The sequence below is a fragment of the Salvelinus namaycush genome, chromosome 2, assembly GCF_016432855.1.
Source record: "Salvelinus namaycush isolate Seneca chromosome 2, SaNama_1.0, whole genome shotgun sequence".
Classification (NCBI taxonomy): Eukaryota; Metazoa; Chordata; class Actinopteri; order Salmoniformes; family Salmonidae; genus Salvelinus; species Salvelinus namaycush.
Window position 1 is genome coordinate 72392150 of NC_052308.1, and position 12382 is coordinate 72404531.

Genomic DNA, 12382 nt, shown 5'->3' on the forward strand with positions numbered 1-12382 from the left:
GAACACAAAACTCGAGCTAATATAGACGCAAGACCCGAGGATCCCATGCTCCACCCACCACCGCCTCCGCTCCTCCAGTCGAATAGTGTCCTAGCTCGGCTCTCACCGCGTATCAACGTGAAGCGCATTCTCTCGTCCACACTGACACACTCATACCCTGAGCACCACCGTGTGGTCACACAAGTCCCGCAGGAGCAGATCCCTGCTCCTACAGAGGGGGTGAGTAGTGAGCTCGCTGCACTGAGACAGCAAAGATCGGACGTACCAAAAAATAGCGACAGAGCCGAGAGAGGACACAGACAGGCCACGAACCGCTGACGCTGAACACGCTCCCCACACGGGCATTGTCTTTCGCCTTGTTCATGTATCTCGTCGTGTATGCCATCTGCTGTCTCATCTGGTGGAAGATCGCCAGCTTGTCTGGTTCGTATTCGGGATCCATAAGGTCTAGCTCGCTGACAGACACGGCTCCTGAAAATGCGCGCGACTCTTCCGTGGACCGTTGTGAACTGAAGGTACGTCAAGCCTCAAGCGTAACCGGGTCCTTGAACTGCCGCCTGTTGACAAAGAGCGGAGTCGAAGACGAGAGGAGCCCTTCGAACCGCTCCGTTTCCCAAATGCGCAGATTAGATCCCACAGGCTGCAATTGCGAGACGCTGCCGAGAAGATTATCAAAGGACCCTTTCCGGTTCCGTTAGAAGAGAGCAAGGCAGCACAGCATCCTCTCCAGCAGCTCCACGTTCAGCAGGCCGTACTGTCTATGATCAGAACGTTCACCCCAGGAACGGAGGGGCGTCCTCCAGGGGGCCAGGTCCCCTGGTTCTTAGCCACCCTCAGCTGCTGAACATTTTACTACACACCGCACACGATTCGGGCTCAGTTGTCTACACGATGTTCGTGCGACACCTCGTTCCGCTCAGGGGGCAAGTCGGACTGGTGCAGTGTATTGAAACGAGACATCACGTTCCAGTATAATTGCAGTACAGCCGCGTAAAGTCTTCGAGCGACAGCTTGTCGTTCAACAGTTCCTTTTTGAACCCATCATTTGTGGAATGTTAGAATCGGTCCAGCGAGCAGGATTCCATCAGGGTGCCCGCTGCCTTGTTGGTCATGGCACTCACAACCACACTGATGTCATGAGACGTAGCTTCTTCTTCAGCAGTGATATAGAGTACGACTTGCCACAGCCGGCGTCTCCGCTCAGCAGACCAGTTCATACACTCGCCTCGAGACATGTGCCGCCTACCATTGTTCTCACCCATTGTTCCTGACAGTATCTAGACATTGCCAACATTGCTTTTGTTCTCAGGTCATCCTCTTCCAGACACAGTCTGTTGTCTCAGGCTCCCTTGCCAGTAGCTCATCTCTGTGTGGCTCAGAGGACCCACTCATGGCGTATGGTTGACTATCTCTCTAACTATATTCCTGTAACTATATATCTCCCTAGTACTCTCGTCTTGTACAAGAGCTACAGAGCAGTAGATCGTTTGACCAAGGTCATCGAACAGCACCCGCTTTTCAAGAGGTCCTGGTACGACACTTGAAGTCGCCGCCTTAACGGGGAAGTTTCCTGGTTACTCCGATGACCAGAGGACCTCCCGCCTTAACCCTGATCCTCCAGACCTCTACGTTTCATACGCGGAGAGGACTGTTCAACCGAAGGGGGTCTTCCGTGAGACTCTATCTACCTCAGAGCTTGCCGCCGCGCTGCTGATGTGAGGGGGAGCTTCGATCCCTCCAATACAGAGCGCAGGACTCTGTTCCTCCACAGAGTGGGAGCCTCCTTTGAGATTCGCTCTGATCCCCACCCAAGCCTGCTGTGAGAGGCACGTACACAACACCTTGAGCTTCCGCACCCTCAGAGCTCTATCGCGAAACAGCATCAAACCGAAAGGACAAACGAAGGTGACTCTTCCACACACGTAATAACAAGTACTAACACAACAAACCTTCATGCCATAATTGAGACACCGTCAAATCCAAACGGGGAACGTATAGACCACGGGGAAACAAATGCACATGGAATGCCATAAAGCCAAAGGGGCTCATAGTGTCACCTCATCAGTCATTTTGCTATTGAAGGCCATGTAATATAACATCAATCTTCTTTTTTTTTCTTCCCTACACAGGATCCGGCCTGACGGTCAGGGAGCCAAGAGGACCCGAGGTGCCGATGGGAAGGGTGGTGATACCTCTGTAAGGTGAAACGGCAGTAAAACATTCCTCAGACACCCACCCAAAACACACACACGCACACACAATGAAGGGATAGTTTTCCTATTCATACAGAGGTGTGCAAATATTGTATTGTACTTGTGTTCACAAACCAATAACAAAGCGTCTTATTATGGAATGAGTGGATCATTTATAGGCCAGATAGCACTATGGCCGTCAGATGGCCTCAGATGTAGCGTCAAATGAACGCCGCAGAAGGAGGGCCCGTCTCAACAGGTCATTTCAAAAGGACACATACTGGCAATTGATCAATCGGTGCCGTTTATTCACATCTCAAATGTGAATAGCTTTCATCTTACTACTTATTGTTGCCATAATTGTCTCTTACTTGTACTTACTGGCTGCCGGGCCTCGGTTTAGTACATCAAGGAACAGAGGTTGCCTTTTAGGAGAAGGACTGACAAGCTTTCAAATAGGTGGGATACAGCTAGTGTCACAAAGTCACTTTGTCATAGCAGGTTAGGAGAAACAGGGTCAGTTAATTTTTTTAAGCTTTATTTAACCAGGAACCAGGCCTCATAGATATTAAAATCTCTTTTTCAAGAGCGTCCTGGCCAAGTTAGGCAGCACCGAGTCATTACAAAAATTACAGACAGACAACATGAAAAACTACAAGTCATCTAGTAAGAACCATTGAATTCACAAGAGTATATCAAAATCAAATACAGCAGGTCAGGGAATCAGCCTCAAAATCCTTCATCGGTGATTGATAAACACCAATCGGGACAAGTTCTTCCAGTTGAAAATGATTTTGTAAGCTGTTCCAAGACGATGGCGCAGAGGACATAAAAGACCTTATACCAAATTCGGTTCAGACATTTGGAACAGTTAGCAGGTTAAAGTCCAGCGAACGAAGAGAGTACCCACCACATTTCTGAACAATAAAAATGGCCAAATAAAAAGGTAGTAAAGCCTAAATGGCTTTGTCGATAAAAGTATACCAGAAGGCCAGCCAACCCTGGTATACAAAGTGCAGTGGGGCGTAAGGGTTTTTGCAGTTTAAAATACATCTCAAAGTGCCATGGTAAAGAGTGTCAATTGATCTCAAACACTGAGCGGAAGCATTCGTATATCAAATATCCCCATAGTCTAGTAAAGGCATAAATGTAGCTTAGAAGAAGGGTTAGGCTTACCCTAAATGTCACTTCCCGTCGTACTTGTACTCCGTGTACGCACGACCGACTTACAAGTCATCGCACAGAGAGCACACACACTGTCTGGAAGACCGCACCGGACTGAATTGGAATCCCTCAAACGGCACACTAACTGCATTCCGCTTTATGATGTCACAGTCAGGCCCTCGGAACACTGGTCCTCAACATTCTCAAACACCTTGGATACCGAAGCCAAACATTCTCCCCTCACTCACATTCACAATTCAACCAGGGAGAAGGCTGCCAGGAATTGGATGCTGAAAAGCTCACCTACAGAGCAACATCATAGGACTGGGAGTGAACCGTACTCTGTCCGCGGACATGCTCGGGCCCTTGTGTTCAACAGCAGGTTAGACTCTGTCCCTTGTTCCCTTCAACTGCTTGCATTTCCCTATTATCAACAGTGCAGATACTTCACATGTAGAGTACAACTACAAATAACACAGGGCCTGTTACCACACCCTATATGCTAGGAGTTTCACTTGACCACAGTGACTCGGTAGTAAGTCGCCCCCGCAGCATACTGACGTAGCTCTGGATAAGAGCGTCTGCTAAATGACTTAAATGTAAATGTAAATGTAAGTCGGCCGCAGCGTAACTGACGGGGACATCAAGGGGAAATGGAAGGGGGACACACACTGAGGAAAACTCCTACCGACATACAATCTATTGTAATTACCCATTCGATCCAAATCTATTTGCCACATACACATGTTTAGCTCGTGTTATTGCGGGTGTACGGAAATGCTTGTGTTACTAGCTCCAACAGCACAGTCACGTCAAACAAGTAAGATCTAACCATGTCCCAGGATTCCACACAATACACCCAAATCTAAGAAAAGGGATGGAATGACAATACATCAACATCTGGACGAGCAATGTCACACCGGCATAGACTAACATACCTAACGATAGAATACTGTATATCCGTATGACACGAGCTCCGCATGATGCAAGTGACTGGTGTTCCATTGATCAAGTGCCCAGTGATTTGTAACACAAACACACACCTCACCACGTTGCAAGACAGGAAGTGAAGACATGATTCAGGCGAGATGCAATGTTGACACCCTATGCTTCATTTAGGAGCTCAAAGGAATAGGTCAACACATATAGATAGGGAGGCATTGACCAGAAGTCATGTTGCCAACACTGCCTTTCAATTCATTCAGTCTGCTCATCATTCAAGCCACATAGAGAAGGGATCTTTGCACCACCTGCTGGATCAGAAGTGCTACTGACAATGGCACACAGAGAGAGCATTTATCCCTCAACCTGATGCAATTTGCACAAGTATGTGGTCCAAATAAACACTAACTACAATCAGATCATCAAATAGGCAGAGGTTCCTAAAAGTTTCAAACACATGTTCATGTAGAGCACCTCCAAATATAGATTGGAAGATATTAAATAGAACATGTTCTCCTAGGTCACGTGAGCATTGCATTGTGGAAAACAATGACTTTAGAAGAGCGTGTCTTGAAATGTGAAGCGTGTATTTGTAGATCAATCACAGAATAGGTTAGGTGAAAAAGTAACCTGTACGTCACTATGACTTCATTTGACTGCTCTTAAATCATATTCACTTGCACATGTTCTGCTGCTTTGTCTCCTGCAGATTTGGAACACAACGTCACGTGGATGTATGTTTCTCAACTGTCAAATGAGGGTAAGTTACATAGTACCGCTTTATTAAAAACGGATTGCTACTTTTCTCTCTAGCCTAGTGCACTCTTTATCTGTAGGCAGCTGCAAAAAAAAGGTCCACAGTGCCATTATATCATATAGCCTATAGGTACAACTTTTTCTCCAGGACTACGTCTTACACCAATGCACCCCGACAAAGGTTTTGTTGCAGTGACCAGGGAAAGAACGTGGCCGGAATCAACTGGATGATTCTGTGACCAATTACAGGAGGGGGTCTGTTGGATGAGGGGTGTACTGAACTGTGCCTATAGCATGTCACACATCCCTCCAACGGGAAATTGGCCTTGGCAAATGGCCAGAGGCGCTGTCCTTTCCAGCACCACGGAGCTCCGCTATTACCTGTGTGGTGAGTGAAGATGCAGCAGAGGCGCGCTGTCTGTCCATTCAAACGTGTTGAATACAGCAACGCATGCGCAGAGATTTCCTGTTTGCTTCTGATTTTGCCCAAAGGTTCGCCTCCACTTTTAGCCTGTGCCATTCGTCTGACTATAGTACATTATCCCTTTGCATTCAACGGGTTATGTCGTTTTACCACCTCTTTTGATCTACGTTATTTGTATTCGCCGGGTGCTTTATAGGCCCATCACTTTAGCTGTGTGAATTCTGCATTTAACTGGCAGCCTGTATTTAGGGCCTTTACTGGGTCTTATCATTTGGTGAAGCTGTCAAGGGGTTTCGATTCCTGAGCAAATCTTCTTTCGCCTAGGTGATTTAGCTACACTGTAAAAAAAAAAGAAAAGGATGTGGCAGCCTAGTAGATAGTGGCAGCCCAACAAACAAACAAAAAACAACTAACAAATACACTCATTCAAGTATGGTCTACATCGGTGCACTCAAAAGAACACACGAAGTCTAAATCTCACTTCAGAAGTCGACTTCTAATCTATGCATATGATCATCGAATATTATGCACTTCTGAGGCATTTACTTCCTTATCAAGTCTATGCAGCAATGCAGCGCTGGTGATTGCAATTCTGTAATTGGTCAATTAATAATAGGACTAATCATTGCAGCTGCTTGTGTCCTGTTTCGTAACAGCTGTTTTGCAAGCCCTTGATGATTACATCTTTTCATTCCTGCTGTCCCGATAGCTTTTCTCTCAATTAACAAAGGAGGAACAATGGGTATGTAATAGGATTAGTCAGAGATATCATTTTTGCCTCAATACCTTAGTCAGTCGCATGAGTTATGGAGTGCACATGTTTTTGATTTTTTTTGAATGGGGATGTTCACTAAGTCATTGACGCACTCTAGCATGTTACATTCCAACAGCTATTGGATTCGAAAAAGTACCACTTGGGGACCCGAGGACCGAGTTTGGGAAACGCTGGCCTGAAGATCAAATACCACTACGATGTGCTCACAAGTTGGCAGTAGCCGCGTTTAACCACTAGATGGCCTCCGTGCTCCACTGTAAAGTTTTCCCCTCTGCACGAGTCTCTCAGCAGCACTGCAATACGGGACTTTCATCAAAGTCTGCTGGCATGCTATTTTTTTGTTAGCTACGTAGTGACCATTTTTGCGACTCTTTGCCCTATGACATTACTATCACTCATTACTGCAAGTGTATTTTCCCCTCCTTTGTAAAAACCTTTCACTCTTCTACTCTAGGCATACATACATACACACATGTGGTCACATCACTCTCTCTTTAGCAGATCATATCGCAGCTACAATTACGCAAAGGCAAACGTGCAATACGTCGCTTTTCTTTCGATGTCACCTTTATTTAACTAGTCACGTCAGTTAAGAACCAACTCTTATTTGCAATCACGGCCGGTTGTGATACAGCCTGGAATCGAACCACGGTCTGTAGTGACTCGAGAGCAGGGAACGCGACGTGTTAGTCAACAACATACATGGTGGGAAATGGAACAAGTGGGCCTTTTTGACGGAAATATGGAGGTCTTTGGGGGATTTTGGAGATCAGGTCATCGTTTATGCGCATGTCTTGAAATGTGAAGCGTGTATTTGTAGATGAATCACAGAATAGGTTAGGTGAAAAAGTAACTGTACGTCACATTTGACTGCTCTTAAATCATATTCACTTGCACATTTTCTGCTGCTTTGTCTCCTGCAGATATGGAACACAACGTTATGTGAATGTATGTTTCTCAAGTGTCAAATGAGGGAAAAAACGTGGCCGATTCTGTCACCAATGTTGGATGAGGGCTGTACTGAACTGTGCCTATAGCATGTCACAAATCACTCCAACGGGAAATAGGCCTTGGCAAATGTCCTTTTCAGCACCACGGAGCTCCGCTATTACCTGTCTCGTGAGTGCTGGATACAGCAACGCATGCGCAGAGATGTCCTGTCTGCTTCCTGATTTGGCCAAAGGTTCGCCTCCACTTTTTGCTTGTGCCATGCGTCTGACTATAGTAGATTATCCCTTTGGATTGATGCCTTTGCATTCAACGGGTAATGTCGTTTTCCCACCTCTTTTGACCTGCGTTCTTTTGTATTCGCCGGGTGCTTTATAGGCCTATCACTTTAGCTGTGTGATTTCGGCATTTAACTGTATTTAGGGCCTTTACTGGGTCTTCTTATCATTTGTTTCGATTCCGGAGCAAATCTTCTTGCGCGTAGGTGATTTTGCTACACTGTAAAAAAAAAAAAAAGGATGTGTCAGGCCAACAACCACAAAAACCAACTAACAAATAGACTCATTCAAGTATGCTCTACATCGGTGCACTCAACATTGACATACATTCGAAACAAAGCACACATGAAGACTACATCTCACTTCAGAAGTCGACTTCTAATCTATGCACTTCTGAGCCATTTACTTCCTTATGAAGTCTATGCAGCACTGGTGATTGCAATTATGGAATTGGTCAACTAATAATAGGACTAATCATTGCAGCTGCTTGTGTCCTGTTTCGTAACAGCTGTTTTGCAAGCCCTTGATGATTACATCTTTTCATTCCTGCTGTCCCGATAGCTTTTCTCTCAAGGGATCACTGATGTAGTCTAAAGGAGGAACAATGGGTATGTAATAGGATTAGTCAGAGATATCATTGTTGGGTCAATACCTTAGTCAGTCGCATGGATTATGGGGTGCACATGTTTTTGTGTTTATTTTCAACGGTCACATGGCACAGCAAAGAGGGAATGGGGTTTTTCACTAAGTCATTGACACACTCTAGCATGTTACATTCCAACAGCTATTGGATTCGAAAAAGTACCACTTGGGGACCCGAGGACCGAGTTTGGGAAACGCTGGCCTGAAGATCAAATACCACTACGATGTTGGCACTTGCCGCGTTTAACCACTAGATGGCCTCCGTGCTCCACGGTAAAGTTTTCCCCTCTGCACGAGTCTCTCAGTAGCACTGCAATACGGGACTTATATCAAAGTCTGGTGGCATGCTAATGTTTTTCGTAGCTACGTAGTGACCAATTTTGCCACTCTTTGCCCTATGTCATTACTGCTAGTGTATTTTCCCCTCCTTTGTAAAACCTTTTGATTCTAGGCATACATACATACATCACTCTCTGTTTAGCAGATCATATCGCAGCTACAATTACGCAAAGTAACACGTGCAATACGTCGCTTTTCTTTCGATGTTAAGAACCAGCGCTTATTTGCACTCACGGCCGGCTGTGATACAGCCTGGAATCGAACCACGGTCTGTACGTCGACAACATACATGGTGGGAAAATGGAACAATTGTGCCTTTTTGACGAAAATATGGAGGTGGCTCTTAAAAGAGCCTTTGGGGGATTTTGGAGATCAGGTCATCGTTTAAGCGCGCTCTCCGCGAATACGACGGGCCAGCTGGATGTCCTTGGGCATGATGGTCACCCTCTTGGCGTGGATGGCGCACAGGTTGGTGTCCTCGAACAGGCCGACCAGGTAAGCCTCGCTAGCCTCCTGCAGGGCCATCACGGCGGAACTCTGGAAGCGCAGGTCGGTCTTGAAGTCCTGGGCAATTTCTCTCACCAGGCGCTGGAAGGGCAGTTTACGGATCAGCAGCTCAGTGGACTTCTGGTAACGACGGATCTCTCGCAGAGCCACGGTGCCGGGCCTGTAACGGTGAGGCTTCTTCACGCCGCCGGTGGCCGGGGCGCTCTTGCGCGCAGCCTTGGTGGCGAGCTGCTTCCTGGGTGCTTTACCACCGGTGGATTTGCGAGCGGTTTGCTTGGTTCTGGCCATGGCGCTAGCTAGATTCCTTCTTTCACAGTATAGTACTTTCGGAGTATAGCCTCCAAATGCCTATGTGAAGTTTATAAAGCCGGCAGCGGCGTCTGCTGATTGGACACCTTCTACGCACCACTCTGATTGGCCCGTTGCGGAGGCCGCCTCCGGCGCCCATTGGACGGGAGGCTGGGCCTCTCCCTGCCGCCCCAAAATGCAACCCCCACCCTCGCGCGCTTGGCTCTTTTGTTAGGGCCGACACTTTACGCGCGTTAATATTACGCGCATTAATATCATAGTCACCGTGCAAACTTGAGAGTCGCCTAGTAGGTGTTATTGTTCATTCAACGCCTCATGTGGGCACTTGATACGGTGCCGTGTATGTGGCATATAAAAGGACACTTTGCGCTTTTGCTGAGCTAGGTGGTTGGCTCTTAAAAGAGCCTTTGGGGGTTAAGTAGTCAAGTGGCAGCCGCAGTAGCGAGTTTACTTGGCTTTGACGGCCTTCTCAGTCTTCTTGGGGAGCAGCACTGCCTGGATGTTGGGTAGCACACCACCCTGAGCGATGGTCACGCCGCCAAGCAGTTTGTTCAGCTCCTCGTCGTTACGGACGGCCAGCTGCAGGTGACGGGGGATGATACGGGTCTTCTTGTTGTCACGGGCAGCGTTGCCGGCCAACTCCAGGATCTCAGCAGTCAGGTACTCGAGCACTGCGGCCAGGTACACTGGTGCGCCAGCGCCCACACGCTCGGCGTAGTTGCCTTTGCGCAGCAGCCTGTGCACACGGCCCACGGGGAACTGGAGTCCGGCACGGGATGAACGTGTCTTTGCCTTCGCCCTGGCCTTGCCTCCGGTTTTGCCTCTTCCGCTCATATTGCTAGCTTTTAGGATGTCACAGAAAGTCTGAATGAGCCGCTAGCCACCTCGAGAGCCTTATTTATACCTCGCCACAAGAGGCACCGATTGGCCACCGGGCCGGTGTGGCCTTATCCAATTGGAGTGAGGGACACACAGACAGTCAGCCCTAAGCCCGCCCTCACCCACCCACCCGCAGGCAGCTGAGTGAGAAGGGCTAGGCTACTCTGTTTCCCTCCGAATTTGTGACAAATCAAATCGATAGTTACCGGAGTGTAACTCCAGTTCTATGAGTGGAGCGGAGCCCCATAGGGGAGCTCTGCTCCTAGTGGTTTACCCCGCTGCCTAGGCAGCGAATAGCCTGAGAAAAAAAATGATGCACGCACCTGCAGCCAATAGGAGTACAGGTGTCCCTATATAAGGGGACGCTTCCCCTCAATCAGCCTCCCGAAAAATTATCTTCAGCGAGATTGGGGGTCGGCAGGGCCTTAAGCCCTATGGGGCTCCGCTCCACTCATAGAACTGGAGTTACACTCCGGTAACTATCGTTCTACATCGTGGAGCTCCGCCCCATAGGGGAGCTCTGCTCCTAGTGGTTTAAGGCGGAGCGAAACGCTCCCAAAATGTACTCCCTGCCGAGCCAAAAAACTTCCCACTTAAGAAAAGGTCAGCTCAGCAATGGCTGCGACCAAATCCCACTGTACTGCAATTTATAGTGAACCACACTAAATTACCATGTACTGTGTCTTTGATCTAATCCGCTCACTCAGTCTAAAGGCAAAGCCAATGACTAGTGAGCAGATCATAGAATATGAGTCATACTAACTGCACCACAGATAGATGAACTCAACTCTATTGATATACAGATTGGTCTAATAGTACTGTAATACCCATTACAGAACTATATCCCTAATCCCTCTGCCCAACACAGTCATAGACTGGTGGGCAAGATTTAACACATGACTCAACTGTGCCATTCGGCCAGGAGTCATGTCCTGCAGTCCTTCTAATAAAGGAGAAAATACGGACCTGATGGAAACCCTGTCCATTAATCCAGTGTTTTCCCGCCTTAATTCTAGCCTTCACCTCAGCAAAACTGAGTACAGGCTGAACCAGTTTAGAAGACATGCTCACTGCTTCCTCAGTGTAACCCGCCACACTCAATGCATAGGCAGAGCCAATGATTCGTGGGCAGACGATAGAATTTAGGCCAACTATTCTGCCTTAGCAGATAGATGATGCCTCAATATTCTCTCAACTTTAGTGACCGGTCTAATAGTCAGGTAACACTAGGTTACAGTACTATTTCCCAGCACAATGACACACTGGTGGCAGTCTAGACATTCCCTGTTGTATTGACAGTGTCAAACAAAGGTCATGTTACACGTGTATGTCTCTCTCTCTTCTGTCAAAAAAGGAGCGGACCTAATGGGAACACATCTCATTATTCCTGCAACCTTTCTTAACTCAAGTTCTGCCCTCAACTACGCTGAGTACAGAACGAGCTAGAGAGTTAGACGACACGTCCAACAGGTAGAATCGGATAAAAGGAGACGGTGACGACCACGACGCCGCTGCACAAATATCCTCTACCCCGGTTCCTCTGAAAAGTGCCGTAGATGCCGCTACTCCACGAGTGGAGTGGGCTCTTACGCCATGAGGCATTGGTCGCCCTGCCGCCTCATAAGCCATCTCAATGCCTTCGCAAAGCCAATGAGATAGCCGCTGTTTTGAAAGTGGTCTACCCAGTGCGTTAGCACCGTGACACACAAACAACTGAGGTGATAACCTAATCATCGCCGTGCGCTGCACGTAGCACGCCAAGGCGCGCACCGGGCACAGGCGATGAAGTCTCTCCTCTCTCAGCTCCTCATGAGGAGGGGGGGAGAAAGCCCATAGCTCAACAGTCTGCGACCTGTATGAGCTCTTAATAACCTTCGGCGTGAATGCCGGGTTAGGACGTAACACCGCTCTGCTCAAGTCGCCGTTTATGGCAAGGCAGTCGGGTCTCGTCGAAAGAGCACACAAATCACTGACACGCTTGGCTGTAGTCAAGGCAAGCAACAGTGCCGTCTTCAGAGACAACATCTTGAGGGGAATTTGATTCAATGGTTCGAACGGCGTCTCACAGAGCGCCTCGAGTACCAACGTTAAATCCCACTGTGGTAGCGTGGCTCTAGCCACTGGCCTAAGCCGCCGCGTCCCCAATAGAAACCGTTTCACTAGAGGGTGACTGAAAACAGTGTCTCTGTCAAACCCCTCATGACAAGCTGAAATCGCTGCCGCGAAC

At 47.9% G+C, this 12382-nt stretch overlaps 1 protein-coding gene and 1 pseudogene across 1 annotated transcript; one reads left to right on the plus strand and one right to left on the minus strand.

Annotated features, from left to right (window-relative positions):
* LOC120017941 overlaps window positions 1-12382 on the plus strand; it is a 75689-nt pseudogene that overhangs the window by 17846 nt on the left and 45461 nt on the right.
* Window positions 9724-10110, minus strand: LOC120017981 (histone H2A). Its single transcript, XM_038960945.1, has one exon. It carries the CDS (start codon window positions 10108-10110, stop codon window positions 9724-9726), a length of 387 nt encoding a protein of 128 aa, XP_038816873.1.

What these genes read in the sequence shown, in the direction of transcription:
- LOC120017981 (XM_038960945.1), bottom strand. Translation starts at nt 10,110, where the DNA reads ATGAGCGGAAGAGGCAAAACCGGAGGCAAGGCCAGGGCGAAGGCAAAG.